The sequence below is a fragment of the Rhinichthys klamathensis genome, unplaced genomic scaffold (genome assembly GCF_029890125.1).
Source record: "Rhinichthys klamathensis goyatoka isolate OS25496 unplaced genomic scaffold, OSU_Roscu_1.1 h1tg000523l_1, whole genome shotgun sequence".
Lineage (NCBI taxonomy): Eukaryota > Metazoa > Chordata > Actinopteri > Cypriniformes > Leuciscidae > Rhinichthys > Rhinichthys klamathensis.
In genome coordinates, this window is record NW_026607002.1 from 1,425,764 (window position 1) to 1,444,509 (window position 18,746).

An 18,746-nucleotide genomic window follows, 5' to 3' on the forward strand; every position below is an offset into this window, starting at 1 on the left:
GTACCACATCTGGGCCGTGTGGGCTCCGGGTGTACCACATCTGGGCCGTGTGGGCTCCGGGTGTACCACATCTGGGCCGTGTGAGCTCCTGGTGTACCACATCTGGGCCGCGTGGGCTCCGGGTGTACCACATCTGGGCTGTGTGGGCTCCAGGTGTACCACATCTGGGCCGTGTGGACTCCAGGTGTACCACATCTGGGCCATGTTGACTCCACCTGTACCACATCTGGGCCGACATTATGTTGCTGTCTGGGTCTTGATCTGTAAACTGTATATTCTTTTGTAAAGTTCCTCATTTTGACTTTGTCCCCCATGTTCCATGGATTGTATTTTTAATTTCGGCTTTTTATTCGCAATGTTGTAAATATAACAAACCATAAGCGCATCATTGACTAGTTAACTGACAAAGTGTAAAGATTTTGAGTTGTGTTTTGTAATTAATAAATGAAACCTGGTGTAAACACAAATTGTAGCACAACATTTTACATTATTTTTCTAACTGTGCTGCTAAAAATGTAAGCTACATTCTTTAGTGATTCATTCCACCAGCATGGATCCGTGAATGAGAATGTTCTGGAGAATGATTTTGTGGCTCTCAGTGATGGTACCACGAGCCGTCACTCATTGACCGATCGCAGGCTTCTGGTAGGGATGTAGACTTGTAGTAGTGAGTGAAAGTAGGAGGGAGCTGAGCCTGTGGTAGATCTGTAAGCAAGCGTCAACGCCTTGAACTTGAACCCTTTTGGGCTCCTTGAAGACAAGATGAGCTGCAGTATTCTGGATCATTTGTAGAGGTTTAGTTGCACATGATGGAAGTCCAGCCAGAAGAGGATTGCAGTAATCAAGCCTAGAAATGACCAGGGCCTGGACGAGAAGTTGTGTTGCACGCTTAGTTAGGAAAGGCCTGATCTTCCTGATGTTGTGTAGTGCAAACCTGCATGATCAAGCTGTCTTTGTAATGTGGTCTGTGAAGGTCAGCTGATCATCAAAGATTACTCCAAGATTTCTGACCGAGCTTGATGGGGTGATTGAGGAAGAATCTAGCTGGATAGTGAAGTCGTGCTGTAGAGACGGATTGGCAGGGAGGACGAGAAGCTCAGTCTTTGCCAGGTTGAGCTGCAGGTGATGTTCCTTCATCCATGCCGAGATGTCCGCCAGACAGCTTGAGATCTGTGCAGCTACTGTGGGATCATCTGGTTGAAATGAGAGGTAGAGCTGGGTGTCATCAGCATAGCAATGGTAAGAGAAACCATGTGCCTGTATGATGGGTCCCAGTGATGTGGTGTAAATGGAGAAGAGGAGCGGTCCAAGAACTGAACCCTGGGGAACCCCTGTGGTCAGTTGATGTGCTTTGGATACCTCGCCTCTCCATGTGACCCTGAAGGACCTACCTGTGAAATAGGACTCAAACCAGTGGAGGGACGTTCCAGTGATGAGAGGGTGGATAGAAGGATCTGATTGTTCACAGTTTCGAAAGCAGGAGAATGAGAACTGATGATTTGGAAGCAGCTTTTGCGATCCGCAGGACTTCTGTGACCGACAGCAATGCAGTCTCGGTTGAATGCCCTTTCTTGAAGCCAGATTGGTTGACATCCAGCTGGTTGTTCAGAGACAGGAAAGATGATACTTGGTTGAAAGCAACTCGTTCAAGTGTTTTCGCAATGAATGGAAGGAGAGAGACAGGTCTGTAATTCTCTAAAAGCGACGTGTTTAACATTGTTTTTTTAAGCAGTTGAATTACCCGAGCCTTCTTAAATGCTGTAGGGAAAATGCCAGTGTGGTGGGATGAGTTGATAATGTGTGTGAGAGCTGGTAGAAGTGTGGGAGAGATGGCTTGTAGAAGGTGTGAGGGGATAGGATCTAGAGGGCAGGTGGTTGGATGACTGGAGAGAAGTTTAGATACTTCTTCCTCGGTTAGTGGAGTGAAGGAGGAGAGAAGGTTGTTGGCTGTGGGAGAGGTTAGTCTGGGTTCCTGTGTGTGTGAAGCTGAGAACTGACTGCTGATAGTTGTAGTTTTGTTAGTGAAGAAGTTAGCAAACTCATCAGCAGTTAGCGAGGAGGTGGGTGGTGGTGGAGGTGGACAGAGGAGAGAGTTGAATGTCTTTAACAGTGAACGTGTGTTAGAGGCGCTGTTGATCTTGTTGTGGAAATGTAATGGTTTTGCGGCGTGAACATCAACAGAAAAGGCAGAGAGCAGAAATTGATACCTACTGAGGTCAGATGTGTCTTTTGATTTGATCTGCATTAACGCACCAGTGGGGCTCGACAGCCTTAGTCAAACGGGTTGGCGCGTATGGTTGGGTTGTGGAGAGATTGTGAGATTGTGGTTAGGTCTCAGCAGCAGGAGGGATGTAGAGGTCAGTAAGCTGGGCTGAGTTGAGTGGGGGATGGAGGGGGGTGACTCTGGGACGCCAGAGTCACTGTCGAGCCCTCTTGAGGTGTCGTGGGCTAGTCGACGAAACACTGAGGACGGAAGGTGCCCACTTGAAGACCCTAGAGATGTCCCCTGCTCGGCTCAATCCAGACGGTTGTCGTGCTGGTCCACTAGGGAGACCACACTGTAGTTGCAGCCGTCGTGTGTGCTGACGCGCCAAGTACACTGCAGCCGTTAACGCCGGACAGAAGGGGAGTCACACCACCATATGGAAAGAAGCGTAAATGGATGAAGCATAGTTTACTGTAAAGCTACGTCTTAGTGTTGCTTATCTTGGCGAAAGCCGAGTACAAATCAGCATGAAGTTTTAACATCTACTCTCGTGTAATGGAAATCGTAGGGGAGTTGGTAGAGTGTGGGTAGTGAGTTGTAGATTGAAAGTAATGAGGAAATGGTCTGAAACGTGGAGAGGTTTCACCAAAATGTTGTCCGTGATGCAGTTGCGTGTGTAAACCAGGTCCAGTTGGTTGCCTGACTTGTGAGTACCTGTGGTGGTGATGAGCCGTTTGAGATCGAAAGAGGCTAGGAGAGAGATTAAGTCTGTTGCATACGGCTTCTCTAGATGAATGTTGAAATCGCCAAAGACTACAAGTGGGATGCCATCCTCAGGGAAAGAGGACAGCAGCACATCCAACTCCTCTACAAAGCTTCCCAGTTGACCTGGCGGGCGATATATGACTACAATATGGATCTTAATGGGAGTTGTAAGTGTAATAGCATGATATTCAAATGACTTGTTATTGCATAGAGAGTGAGAGTTGAGTATTTCCAATTGTTAGAAATGAGAAGACCAGTACCCCCACCCCTCCCCGACTGGCGAGGGGAGTCTTCTGGACGGATCCAGGACGGTCTCAGTCAAGCCCAAGATATTAAGAGTAGAATGAGATGCAAAGGCTGGAAGGAAGTCAGCTTTATTGACCGCTGATTGACAATTCCATAGACCCATAGAAAGAGTGAGAAGTGAGTGTGAGGATGAGAGAAAATGGCGCAGATTAGTGCGTTGCCTTCTGTGCGTGGTGAGAGAGCGTGGTCGAGAGACAACAGGAATGTATTGAAAGCACATGTTGATTAAGGGAAATAAGATAAAGGTAGGAAAGGAAAGGGTGAAGAAGATACTTAAGTGCCTTACAGGTGTCCTTGCTCGGTGGAGTCGCGCAGGTACAAATAAAGGTGAATTATTGTATTACCTTAATTCTCACTTGCCCTTTGAACAAGATTCTGTCTCATCATCTGGATAAATCAGTATGTTTCTATATAAAGTGAACATTTACAATTTATTCCACAGATTTGACTCTAGATTTGCTGTCATTCTCAGTCATTTCAAGGTTTCATGGTTGAAGAATCGGCTCTAAATCTGCTGAGAATATTGAAATCTAAACAAATCCACAGAAGCTCAAAGTAAAGACAGACATATGTTTATGTTTTACCGTTTTTGATGCTTAAATAGGTAACAGATAATTAAAGTCAAGCGTTTTGTTTAATTAATAATGGCACATTACAACAATAAGTGTTACATTCCAGTAGAGCCACTGTTGCGCTGCACAGACGACAAAACCCGAAGATGCTGTTGAAGAAGATTATCAGCCGATCGCACCAGAAAATGAAGATGAAGCTTCTCTTTAATCTGCTAATGTAACGATCACCAGCTGGAGAGCCCTCGAGAGCCACCAGAGGGCGCTCCACAATAGACTATGATCACTTCCTCACAAACTACATTTCCCATACTCACTGCCTGGACTCATCATCACTGATCACATTCACCTGCACCTCATTGTCGCTGATTGTATTCACCTGTGTCTTGTCATCCTGCTAGTCTCAGTCTATTTATACCATGATCATTCATTCACTCACCGCGAAGTCTTGTTGTACTGTGTGTCTGCATTTCCGAGCGTTTTCCCGTGTTTGTTTTTCTGTTTTTGACTTTCGATTGTTCTTGGACTCTGATTATTGCTGCCTGCCCTGACCTCTCCCTGTTTCTTGGATTCTCTCTGTGTATTCTCCATTGTCCTGTTTGCTGATTCTTGACCCTGCCTGTACGACTATTCTTGAATAAAGCTGCTTTTGGATCTTTACCTTCAAGTCTCGGAGCAGTTCGTAACAGCTAAATTATTGTTTTGTGAATTATTCACAAAATCGAGACGATTGACAGCGATACCCGGCCATAGCAACAAAATAAAAATTTCAAAACAGATCCATACATTGAAAAAATCAGAAAAATGACTGATTTTGGCTACAAAAAATAACAGACTAACTAAATAGTATTGCTTTCAATATAAAAATCAATGAAAATGTAAAAAAAACACTAAAATTAATTCAGTTTAAAATCCCATCGCACACTTCAAGGTTTAAATAAAGAGTCGGGACAGTTAAGTTATTTAAAACAAGTCGAGTTTAGCGTTTCCATATGCGATGCAAAATGAGAAATACATTATTGCGACATTTAAAATTTCTATTGACAAAGAAATTGCAGGTTTGTGGTGTACAATTAAAACAGTACAAAATGAAAATAGTAGGCTAACCTACAAAGCAACAAATTAAGATCGGGTGTTTTTTCTTTGCCTCTCTCTCGCGGACGCAATGGATCTCTAGTTAGCAAGTTTCTTTTGTCTCCCTCACTGTGCGCGCCGGGTCTCTCTCGATATTAAATGTTTCAGGGTAGAAACACATCATATAGCTGATAATACTGTATGTCACTGCGTGTCATCCACACCAATTGCATCAACTGTAACAAATTATTTAGCCTTTGTTGCTTCAAAGAAAAAGAATGCTTTTTTGAATTCACCTTACAATAAAACGAGGTTGATCGCGAATTAAAGCGCTCTGTATCTGCTTCCCAATCTCATTCGTTTAGTTGGCATGCGTTTCGTCAACAGTTCATGATTAGATAAGGCCAGATTGTTGACAATCATACACACTGCTCAAACATTCTAAAACTCTAAAAGTTGAAACAACTGGATTGAACACTTAAATTGATTTTTTTTTTAAATACATTAGCTACAATATTTATAATTTAATTAAAGCTGCAGTCAGTTAGCCTGGTTAAAACCAGACCATTCTCAGTTGTAACTGAGTTATGGTCTGGCAAAGCGTCATAGACAAATCATTTCCAGAGGGGGCGTCACCAACGGACATCGCGGATAGACCTAAACCCAATCAGAGCGATGAAGGAGATGACATGTGCAGAGCGGCGGAGAAACATTGTGAAACACTCCGAGTGTTGTTCTTTGCTCGGTTTTTAACAAAAAGGAAACGTTCAAATCGCTTAAAACAGACGCGATAGCTGATTCGAACGAGTGATGTTCGACGGCGGCATCCATCTTTGTAATGTAGGCTACAAAATCTGCTTCAAAATCCCAGCGCTGTCGTCATCGTGTAAAGCCCGCCCCAACGTTTCTGATTGGTGCCGAGATTTCGACGGATTGGAAATGGGCTTGAATGAGCTCTTTGCCAGACTAACTTTCAGAGCAAATCTAAATTTGCCGGAAGTTATCTGGGTTTTCCCAGGCTAGCAGTCCGTAGCTTTTTTGGGTTAAAAATTATCCAAAATAAATGTTTGAGCAAGTACATAACCAGTCAGTGTTCAAAACTCTCTGCTTGCCTTAGCTCAAATCAAAGCGGTAAGCTTGTAATAATGTTTTTACTTCCAGTGGTACTGGCAGATTTCCGCGGGAAATTCGAGCATGTCTTTGCGTCATTACGTCTCATCAGTACACAGACATCTGTACACATAAAGAAGGAGTCTCGGCTAGTAGGCTATGAGTGTGAGGATGTTGGAGGTGGAGATTTATAGCCTTTTCTCACAGCACTTGATATAATTAGACTAAAGGTTCAAACGACAATCACCAGTGACAACTGCAGATTCACCCGCTGTAAAATGCAAAAGACTTTGGACTCGGAGTGGCTAGAGAAATAAAGAGACTGCAACTGGGCCCATGCGCAAACAAGGATAAACATCGGAAGGGTATTAAATGTAGTCACGCAATGCTGATGTTGTTAAAAACATTAACCATTAGAGAACAATAATTTGCACAGTTTGATGTGATATGATAAGCGATCGTTAGATTTAATCAGCGCGATTTACTGCAAAGCTTTTTTCCTCTTAGTTGTCCAGAACAAAAGTGGATGTTTCTTACTAGTTCAGATGACATTTTCCGGTGAATATTCTTATGTTGGTCATACTTCCAAAAAGTAGAATCTGTGATTGCGAATGCCAGTATCCACACCGGATTAAAATAGGGCCTGTCCAGACACATCGAGAGATTTATCCTGAAAGGAATTTGACCTGTTCTGTATCGTATCATCAGGTTAACACCCTAAAGACGGAACATTAACACCTATAGGCTATTGTCCTGCACCCCCACGACACAGATTATCCTATTCGATTATCTAATTGAATTAAAACACTACTTCGGTTTAGGCCAGCTTTTTCCAAGCAAAACGATATTTATTTTATCTGTTTATTTATTTTTAATAATAAGTTTAATTCTTAATTCTGTGTCGTAAGAGTAGAATTATGTCATTCTTAGAATTTTGACTGACTAAAATGTTACTCTGAGCGGCTTTATACATTCGGCCCCTGATATAGATTTCTCCCAATAAAATTAGTCTGATAAACACAGCGAATTAATTCAGTTAAACTGTTTCATGAATCACGATTTGACAAGTACACAAAATCTGCTCAAAAAAAGTTCATTTTCATTACTTTTTTAGACAAAAGTGTTTGTCAAAATATAACCATTTGGCTGTAAGAGCCTAAGTGACCTTTTTTCATTAACAGATAGCAGCTGTAAAACAAGTATCAATTTTATCTTCTCTCAGTGATGTGTTTTTCATATTATGAAATACACTATACACTGTAAAAAAATGTGCTGCCTTAAATTTTTAAGTATAATCAACTTGAAGGATTAAGTTATTCCAACTTAAATTACATTAAACCGACTTAACTTGAGAAAAAAATGAGTTGAATCTTGTATATCTTATAAAAAAAGTTGAAAATCGCATAACTTATTTTAATGAGTTATCGCAATGTAAAAACATGTTGTCATAACTTATTGATCATATCATTTTTTACAGTGTATGTGTGTGTGTGTGTGTATATATATATATATATATATATATATATATAAATATATATGCATTGAAAAACCTCATAAACACTTAAGCAGGCAAGACAAGCGAGAAGTGGTTTCCATAGGACAGCATCTCTGTCCCAAGTTGAGACCCCTTCTTTTAATGCACCTTAGACACTACACATAACATACAAAAATAGTATAGGAGAAAATAGGGACTGAAGAGATTTGGGGGGAGGGTTATCTTATATTATCTTATTATAGTATATTTTATTTATCTATGGAGAGTGCTGACAATGGTAATTGTTACATAGGAGAAAAGATAGAAATAAGAATAAAAATTGACTAATACAATGTTGGCAGTATGATGGTAGTGAGGAGTGGTGGTGGTGATGGTAATGATGATGGTAATAAATAATAAATGGTTACTTTGCTTATGCATACACATACACACACCCACACTTATACATTTACACACTTTTATTTCACTTCTGGAATTATTAGATTGTTCGTTACTGCACTATTTTGGTCTGTATGTTTGTCTGTTAAATAAAACAAATAAAAAATAAAAATAAAAGAAACAATTTCATAATTTGAGGTTTTACTGTAAGGATTACGCTGCTATTTTGAACCAATTATTGGATTAAAAAGGATGGAGTTGAAGGCAAACTTTTGTGTCACTAAAAAAAGTAGTGCACATTTTTAGCAGCACAGTTAGAAAAATAATGTAAAATGTTGTGCTACAATTTGTTTTTACACCAGGTTTAATTTATTACAAAAACACAACTCAAAATCTTTACACTTTGTCAGTTAACTAGCCAACGATGCGCTTATTATGGTTTGTTATGTTTACAACATTGCCGAAAATATAGTTAAAATGTAGTCACTGGCTTTTGGCAGATTGATTACTGTTTATATAACCAGTTTTAACTGCAAATATAACGGTTAAACTATGATAATGGGTTTAACAGTAGTAACCATAATTTTTTGGATTTATTTGTAGTAAACCCATGGTTCATTTTCGTAAGGATTCACTTCTAGTCAAACATAATGAAAGTAGTCTCAATTTCGGATTAAAGATCTGATTTGGATCCGGCTGGTTAAATTCACTAAAATGAACCGAATCTTTAATAGTCATGTAGATTTATCCTATTAAATGATAAAATGTATGTACTCACAGTCTGTAAAACAGCAGATTTAGAGCAGAATGAACGGCTGTGTTTCACTTCTCATGTTTATGTTCCCTTCCCTCGCTCACTTCTCTTCTTCTCCTAGACTCGGGTGTGTGTCATTGCTTCGGTTGCTCGAGCGCCTCTACTGGCGGACACCATATTAAACTCTGTTAAACTCCCAGATATAAAACAACCACGACAATCTCTTGTTATCTTGGTTGATATGTATAGTCCATATATGAGAGGAATCGCCTCTTTAAATATACATAGAAAAACAATTGGTGCCATTTTTCGACCCCAAAAGAATTAGTGTTACTACTACTGGTTCATTAACAATACTGAATACAGTGTTAAACCCCTTGATTTAATGAAAAATAAATTAAATCTATTAATTAAATCTAAATAAATCACAAGTTTTATTCATTTTTAATTCTCACGTTCACAATGTGCAGAGAGTGATTCAATCCAATAAAGTCTTCAATATGTTCTCAATGCATCACCTCTAAACAGCAAGACTAAAAACAAGTTGTTTGTGATATGAATGATATTTGATAGACTATTGTTGCCATTGTTTCACAAATGCCTCATATGTTCAATGAACATAATGAAAAATGAAAGTTTTCTGAACTATTATTCTTGTTCCATCTGTATGAGATGACCATGCACTGCTTGAGCGATGACACTGACACGAGTATTTTCACATTGTTGCTTTACTGTTCAGTTCATCTTGTATACAGTAACACTCAGTGTTTACTGCGCATGTGCAACACAACAGAGGATCAATACGGGTGTCGGAAGAACAACACATGCAACACTTACAATGCAGTTCACAACCATTTTAACCGGTTCCCCTTATCAAACAATCAAACTTCAATACTAATTTTAGAACAAATTACTGTATTAAATGTAATTCCATCTTTTTCTTATTTTCAAGTTATGGAAGTGAACTTTGCTCACTTAGACACCTTCGGGCAATGCTTTTTCTTATGTTTCTGTAGAGTAAATGAATGGCTGAAACTCTTCCCACATGAAGAGCACTGGTGCGGTTTCTCTCCAGTGTGAACTCTCTGGTGTGATTTTAAGTTGTTGGATGAAGTGAAGGTCTTCCCACAGTCAGAGCACACATAAGGTCTCACACCAGTATGAATACTCTCATGTCGTTTTAAAGATCCAAGATGTGAAAAACTCTTCCCACATACAGAACAAAAGTGAGGCTTCAGACCAGTATGAACTTTAATGTGTGCTCTTAAGCCCGATTCATAAACATATGTTTTATCACACTGATCACAGCTGAATGATCTCAATCCAGAGTGACGGCGCAGATGATCATTGAGATAGCTTTTGTAACTGAAACTCATTCCACACTGAGTGCAGGTAAAAGGCTTTTCTCCAGTGTGAATCATCATGTGTTTGTTCAGCTTTGATTTATATACAAAACTCATTCCACACTCAGAACAGGTTAAAGATCCTTTGACTCCAGATTTTCCAGCTTGTTTCTGTCTGAAATTCTCTTCAGTCTTTGAAACGACTGCATTTCCATCTTCATTTGTGAAATAATGAGGTTTCTGAAACTGATGCTGTTTGTCTTCATTCACTTCCATCAGGTCTAAAATAAACAAATTAAATTCCCATAATTCAATTAAAGGAGAAATGAGAAACAAAAATAAACATTGTTCAAGATTTAAATTTAGCAAAAATCCAGTTTACTACTGAGTCTATTAGTATCTAGTTTTAGATGTTATTTATATGTCAATTTTTCATCTTAATGTTCCTCATCAGTCATTAAAGAGAATGAAGGAAAACACCAACCTATTTGTTCCTCTGTATCTTCATCTTTTATTCTGCAGGGTTCTTCCTTAATCTCCATCTTTACAATAGTATGTCCGTAGTTTCTCCTGGAGTAATTCCTCCTGCTTGCTTCTTCTTCTCCTGTGGGAAGATGGGAATATTCCCCAGCATTTAAACTCTCATGAACGGCTGTGGGAGCTTCACTGACTGAAGGAGTGAATTGTGGTCGTTGTTGCTCATTTAGCAGATGATCATCACACTTACAGTGGGGGAAATAAGTATTTGACCCCTTGCTGATTTTGCAGGTTTGCCCACTTACAAAGAATGCAACGATCTATAATTTTAATCATATGTACATTCTAACAGTGGAAGACAGAATCCCAAAGAAAATTCCAGAAAATCACATCATATGAATTTATAAAAATTGATAACCATCTGATGAGGAAAAACAAGTATATGACCCCCTACCAAACAGCAAGTATTCTGGCTCCTACAAGCCAGTTAGTCTTTCTTTAAGACACAGCCCCAATCCCAACCAATTATCTACATCAAATACACCTGCCTCACCTCGTTACCTGTATAAAAGACACCTGTCAACACCCCAACAACCAGCATCCAACATCACCACCATGGGCAAGACCAAAGAGCTTTCTACGGACATCAGGGACAAGATTGTTGATCTGCATAAGGCTGGGATGAGCTACAAGAGAATCGGAAAGCAACTTGGAGAGAAAAGATCAACTGTCGGTGCAGTTATCAGGAAATGGAAGAAGCACCACACCACCGCCAACCTCCCTCGGTCTGGGGCTCCACACAAGATCTCGCCTCGTGGGGTGTCCCTGATCATGCGAACGGTGAGGAATCATCCCAAAACCACAAGAGGGGAACTGATGAATCAACTGAAGGCAGCTGGGACCACAGTTACAAAAGAAACGGTTGGTAACACACTACGCCGTCATGGATTGAAATCCTGCAGCGCACGCAAGGTCCCCCTGCTCAAGAAGAAACATGTACAGGCCCGCATGAAGTTCGCCATTCACCACCTGGACGACTCAGAAGAGGCCTGGAAGAAGGTGATGTGGTCAGATGAGACCAAAATAGAACTTTTTGGCCTCAACTCAACTCGTCGTGTTTGGAGGGCAAAGAACACCGAGTACAACCCAAAGAACACCATCCCCACCGTCAAGCATGGTGGTGGCAACATCATGCTTTGGGGGTGCTTTTCAGCCAAGGGGACGGGACAACTCCATCGTATTGAGGGGAGGATGGACGGGGCCATGTATCGTGGAATTCTGGACCAACATCTCCTTCCCTCAGTGAGAGAGCTGAAGATGGGTCGAGGATGGGTGTTTCAGCATGACAACGACCCTAAGCACACCGCCAAAGCAACAAAAGAGTGGCTGAAGAAGAAGCACATCAAGGTTCTGGAGTGGCCTAGCCAGTCTCCAGACCTGAATCCAATTGAAAATCTTTGGAGGGAGCTTAAAATTCGAGTTGCCAGGTGACAACCTCGGAACCTGAAAGATTTGGAGGCTGTCTGCAGGGAGGAGTGGGCCAACATCCCTGCCGAAATGTGCACAAACCTTGTCACCAACTATAAAAAGCGTTTGACATCTGTGTTGGCCAACAAGGGCTTTTCTACAAAATATTAACATGGTGTTTGTCCAGGGGGTCAAATACTTGTTTTTCCTCATCAGATGGTTATCAATTTAAATAAATTCATATGATGTGATTTTCTGGAATTTTCTTTGGGATTCTGTCTTTCACTGTTAGAATGTACATATGATTAAAATTATACATCGTTGCATTCTTTGTAAGTGGGCAAACCTGCAAAATCAGCAAGGGGTCAAATACTTATTTCCCCCACTGTACAATCACTCGAGATTATTCACAGTTTAAAGGGATAGTTCACCCCAAAATGAAAATTCTGTCAGAAATGAAGATATTTTTGATTAAATCTGAGAGCTGGATCACTCCTCCATAGGCTTCTAAGGGATTGAAACTTGCCGGCCCAGAAAAGTAAAAGACATCGTTAAGTGACTACAGTGGCTCAATCTTAAGTTTATCAAGTGACGAGAATACTTTTTGTGCGTAAAAAACAAACAAAAATAACGACTTTATTCAACTACTAATTTCCTTCTCTGTTGGCCTCGAGATAGTTCACGTAGTGTAACAGCGCAACTCTTCTGGGTTGTACGTCACACGCATCACACACACGACCAGCGTCGGCCAATAGTGAGCCTACATGTGACGTACAACACAGAAGCGCTGCGCAGTTACACTACGTGAACTCACTCGAGGCCAACAGAGACACAAGATGAACTAAAGTCTTACGAGGTTGGAACAACATGAGAGAGTAATTACTGACAGAATTTTCATTTTGGGGTGAACTATCCCTTTAAGAGATTTGATCAAACAACTGTTTAGAAACAATTAAACTCCTCTGGCTGATTTTTATTTTGCTCTTACATTAAATATGATTTACATGCATACAATTTTTTTTACATGCATTTGTTCATTAAATAAAATGAAAACACAAATCTTAATCTTCACAAATTGAGTTATTATCAGAAATTAGCTCTATATTTCCAGCACTGTTAAACTATCAATCCTTCAATTCAGTTCAGAGAGAAGCTGAAAGAATATTGCTGAGGGTTTATTGCTGTAATCAGACATCAATAAAAAGCAAATTAGAGACAACGGAATCGTTTGCAATTCAGAGATACAGGCATTTAACTTAAAAACTCCAGTTCTGTGTCAGATTGTTGCATAATAATTTACAGGAAAAAAGAATGTTAGAACAAAACTGAATCTTGAACATTTCTTTGTTAACTGAATATGAGGTCTAAAACCCACCCACTGGTTCCCTCGAGATTTTTCACCAAGAACGCATGTAAGTCTCCAATGCACTTAGCTGAAACAAGGGCAAGAAGCAAAGCAGATTTGAGACAGAGCTCCTGAAAGGAATAGTTCACTTTTTAAAAAACCTTTGCTGATAATTAACTTACCCCCATGTCATCCAAGATGTCCATGTCTTTCTTTCTTCAGTCGAAAAGAAATTAAGGTTTTTGATGAAAACATTCTAGGATTTTTCTCCATATAATGGACTTCATTGGGTACCAACGGTCCAAATGACAGTTTCAGTGCAGCTTCAAAGGGCTTTAAACGATACCAGACGAGTTTGAACAGGAGAGTCACGAACGTGCATCACAGAACAGAGCAAGGCGAGCATTTGTGCCTATAAAACTTTTACTTTTTTAATTTATTTTTGAAATGACAGTTTGTTTCGCTAGATAAGACCCTTATTCATCATCTGGTATCGTTTAAAGCCCTTTGAAGCTGCACTGAAACGGTCATTTGGACCTTGAACCGTTTGGTGCCCATTTAAAGTCCATTATATGGAGAAAAATCCTGGAATGTTTTCATCAAAAACCTTCATTTCTTTTCGACTGAAGAAAGAAAGACATGGACATCTTGGATGACATGGGGGTGAGTAAATTATCAGCAAAAGTTTTTTTTTAAAGTGAACTTATCCTTTAACGGCGAAAGATGCCAAGGTGGGACATGTTTTTCTGCATACTCCAGTGAATGGGCTAAAATTAGCCAATCCATCAGATAATTAAGAATGCGCATACCGCTTTCACTGAGGAGAAAGCACCGCATCTACACACTTTGAGAATGAGCGCTGGTCTTAAGGCCAGTCCGAACAGGAGCACTGAATACTGGTATGAGGTATATACACTCACCTAAAGGATTATTAGGAACACCATACTAATACTGTGTTTGACCCCCTTTCGCCTTCAGAACTGCCTTAATTCTACGTGGCATTGATTCAACAAGGTGCTGAAAGCATTCTTTAGAAATGTTGGCCCATATTGATAGGATAGCATCTTGCAGTTGATGGAGATTTGTGGGATGCACATCCAGGGCACGAAGCTCCCGTTCCACCACATCCCAAAGATGCTCTATTGGGTTGAAATCTGGTGACTGTGGGGGCCATTTTATTACAGTGAACTCATTGTCATGTTCAAGAATCCAATTTGAAATGATTCGAGCTTTGTGACATGGTGCATTATCCTGCTGGAAGTAGCCATCAGAGGATGGGTACATGGTGGCCATAAAGGGATGGACATGGTCAGAAACAATGCTCAGGTAGGCCGTGGCATTTAAACGATGCCCAATTGGCACTAAGGGGCCTAAAGTGTGCCAATAAAACATCCCCCACACCATTACACCACCACCACCAGCCTGCACAGTGGTAACAAGACATGATGGATCCATGTTCTCATTCTGTTTACGCCAAATTCTGACTCTACCATCTGAATGTCTCAACAGAAATCGAGACTCATCAGACCAGGCAACATTTTTCCAGTCTTCAACTGTCCAATTTTGGTGAGCTCTTGCAAATTGTAGCCTCTTTGTCCTATTTGTAGTGGAGATGAGTGGTACCCGGTGGGGTCTTCTGCTGTTGTAGCCCATCCGCCTCAAGGTTGTGTGTGTTGTGGCTTCACAAATGCTTTGCTGCATACCTCGGTTGTAACGAGTGGTTATTTCAGTCAAAGTTGCTCTTCTATCAGCTTGAATCAGTCGGCCCATTCTCCTCTGACCTCTAGCATCAACAAGGCATTTTCACCCACAGGACTGCCGCATACTGGATGTTTTTCCCTTTTCACACCATTCTTTGTAAACCCTAGACATGTTTGTGCGTGAAAATCCCAGTAACTGAGCAGATTGTGAAATACTCAGACCGGCCCGTCTGGCACCAACAACCATGCCACGCTCAAAATTGCTTAAATCACCTTTCTTTCCCATTCTGACATTCAGTTTGGAGTTCAGGAGATTGTCTTGACCAGGACCACACCCCTAAATGCATTGAAGCAACTGCCATGTGATTGGTTGATTAGATAATTGCATTAATGAGAAATCGAACAGGTGTTCCTAATAATCCTTTAGGTGAGTGTATAATGTATATATAAAAGTACAAAAGCTGTCACTGAGATGGTACCCTTTAAAAAGGTTCTAAGATGTACCATTTAGGTACTAATATTAGATTTATGTATCCTTTTGGAAAATTGTTCTGCCCCTACAGTACGTCTGATACATTTATACAAAAGACAATAAGACAAATTGACATGACAGAATACAAAAAAAAAATATATATACAGAATTTCCCTCACCCCAACCACCCCCACCCTACCACACCCCTACACATACACAGCATCAGGACAAAAGAGTCAAAACCCACTACACAGAACTAGAATAATAAAGTGTAGTTGTGCATACTGTGACAATCCAGCTGGAAAGAAAGTGCATGGTGCTATTTAAAGTGCTGTCCTGCAGGTAACTTCTTATTCATCAATGTGATACTAGTTGGAATGAATGACTTACTGGCTCGATTTGTTTGGAAATAAGGTAGCCTAAACCTTCTCCCTGATGGCAACACCTCATATGCCCGGTGTAAGGGATGTGACATATCTTTATTAATAGCTTGACCTTTCTTCAACACCCTTCTTTCATAGGTAATAGCCATACTGTCTAGTTTTTGCCCCACAACCTTGCTGGCCAAGTTAACTATCTTGCTCAATTTGTTTTTGTTGGTCACTGACAAAGAGAAATGCCATGCAACACAACAAAAAAGTAGCATGCGCTCCACAGATGAGTGATAAAAAAGTAACATCATATCTCTATACACTATAAATTGTCTTAGTCTCCGCATAAAGTACAGCCTCTGCAGCCCCTTTTTATAGATGGTGTCGGTATTACTGTTCCATTGCAAGTTATTATCTATTATTGTGCCTAAGTACTTGTACTCGGCTACAATCACAACATCCTCTCCATTTATAACCAAACACTGGTGGGGCTGGCTCCCAGTTCTGTAATCTATTATTATTTCCTTTGTTTTCTTTATATTTAGAAGACAGCTGGACCTACACCTACATTTGGCCTGATGGTGTTAAAGGTAGAGGAAAAAACTATAAAGAGAACCCGGGCATATCGTTTGGGCTTATCCAGAAGGGAATAGATATTATGGAGCATATACAGAAGTGCATCATCTGTGCTCCGCTTGTTTCTATAGGCAAACTGTAAAGGGTTGATATTACGTTGCACATAATTTAGAATATGTCTCAGAACAATTTTTTCTAGGCTCTTCATCACGATTGATGTTAGGGCGACTGGATGAAAATCATTTAAATCAGCTGGTCTTGCTACCTTAGATACTGGTACAATGAGCGAGGACTTCCAGCTTTTAGGAATGTAGTGTGTATCTAATGACTCTTGAAAAAGCTGGCAGAAAATGAGGCTAAGTTGTTCACTACACTTCTGCAGAACCCTTCCACTTATTTGATCAGGGCCTGGTGCTTTTTTGGAATCAATTTGATTAAAAACTCTACGTACCTCATCTGCTGTAATAGTTGGAGGAGTACCATACTGTAGCTGTTGTCTAATGGTATCACGCTCCAGGAGAAAGTCTGAGGTTTCAAATCGTGCATAAAATGTGCACTTTTGGCACTAATATACCTTTGAGGTACTAATTTGCACACTTTAGGTACAAATGTGTACCTTTTAAAAGGGTACAGCCCAAATGACAACTTTTGTACCTTTTTTTTCTGAGAGTGTGCGGCGGGTCGCTAAATGAATATGGAAGTATGCATCCTTCAGATCCACAGATGCAAACCAGTCCCCAGGACGGATTTGTGCCAGGATCTGCTTCAGGGTCGTCATCCTGAACACACGCTTGTGAAGTGCTCGGTTGATGGGTCTAGGATTGGACAGGGTGGCCCATCATTCTTGGGTACCACAAAATAGTGGCTGTAAATCCCGCTCTCCAGCTCGCTCGGAGGGACTTTCTCGATCACTCCTTTTGCGAGCAGGCTGTGAACCTCGTCTCTAATATTTAGTAAAGTATTTGTACTCTGACACTGATGCAATCAAATTCCCCTGAGAAGTCAGAAGAGTGATGAAGTTATCTGATAAAGTTTTAGAATTTTTAAAATGCGAAAATAACACTGTTTTTTCAACATTTAAAACCAGCTTCAAAGCGTAAAACCTTTCTTGAATTGTCAAAGGCAGATTGAAGTAGAATGTAAGAAAGTAATTAATAATGGCCCCAGCACAGATCCTTGGGGGACTCCCTTAGCATCCTTGATTAAATCTGACTGAACAATTTCCACCTGAACACATTCTTCCCTTTAAATAAGCAGTAAACCACAGAACTACATGATCAGATAATCCAATACTTTTAAGTATATCGAAGAGTAAGGGTGCTCCGATTGATCATAAAAGCTTTATTTAGTTTGATCGGTGGTTTCTATAAAGGCTGTTCAGAAAAGCCGATCTGATGACGCAAAACTCGCAAAGCAATTTTTCTATGCGCAGCTAAAATTACTTGACTACATTCACTGGTCTGGCAGTTCTACAAGGTGCCTGAAAAGGACAATAAATTTGCAATAAATCTTTGCAGAGAGCAGAGACATTGCAATGACATTAACCCAACAGCAAGAAACTAGGGCTGTGATATTTTAGTGCATTTCTTTCATCATGCATTTCTTCATCAAACTTAACGTCCAAATCATGTAGATCAGCGATTGTCGTAAAGAGTCATACTCGATAAAGGAGACGTACTCGATAAAGGCAGTACCTTTAAAATAACTTAGAAATAACTCTAAAAAATAACCTTAAGAGTTATTAAAACTGCATTAAGCCGCAAAAGTGATACTGTTCCTTAAGTGGCTTTTGTGTGTGTGCGCTCTGAGATGGAGTGGAACATGGAGAAGCAAGTGAACATTAAGCTTTGGGTTCGCACCTAAACTCTAAAAACACACAGAGAAGTCTCAAAATGCCGGCTTGGTGAGTAATCCCTTAAACACTCACGTCTTAAGTGAACATAAACAGTGAAATAAGTGGGATGTGTAACAGTATATTGGAACACGTCCCCTCAACCATGACTGAATTTAATTGGGGAGACTGCGAAAACACGAGCGATTATCAGTTTAAACTAAAAGTTGGACTCGATAGTGTTCTTTACAACTTACCAAAGATCCAGTGATCCATGGATATTGACATGCTGTCAGGAATCGTGTATCCTAACATTTATATGTGGCTGATTTTGACATTTGGGAAATACATAAAGATAATTTGCTTGTGAATGCTTTTTATAAATACAATAAAGGTAGGTCTAAATCCGGGTAATCACTTGTATCGATGTTAAATATATCGTCCAGCCCTAAAACTTGTATAGTTTTTGCCCGTGTGTATTTAAAAACATACAATTATGCAGTTTTC

At 40.2% G+C, this 18,746-nt stretch overlaps 2 protein-coding genes across 2 annotated transcripts in view; both read right to left on the reverse strand.

Moving 5' to 3' along the window:
* LOC130073052 (gastrula zinc finger protein XlCGF57.1-like) overlaps positions 1-18,746 on the reverse strand; it is a 175,251-nt gene that overhangs the window by 127,714 nt on the left and 28,791 nt on the right. The window lies entirely within an intron of this gene.
* Positions 9,376-10,278, reverse strand: LOC130073092 (oocyte zinc finger protein XlCOF15-like). Its single transcript, XM_056238526.1, has one exon. The coding sequence runs from the start codon at positions 10,274-10,276 to the stop codon at positions 9,629-9,631; it is 648 nt and encodes a 215-aa protein (XP_056094501.1). The 5' UTR covers positions 10,277-10,278; the 3' UTR covers positions 9,376-9,628.

Coding starts and splice junctions, on each gene's coding strand:
- LOC130073092 (XM_056238526.1), bottom strand. CDS start 10,276: ATGGAAGTGAATGAAGACAAACAGCATCAGTTTCAGAAACCTCATTAT.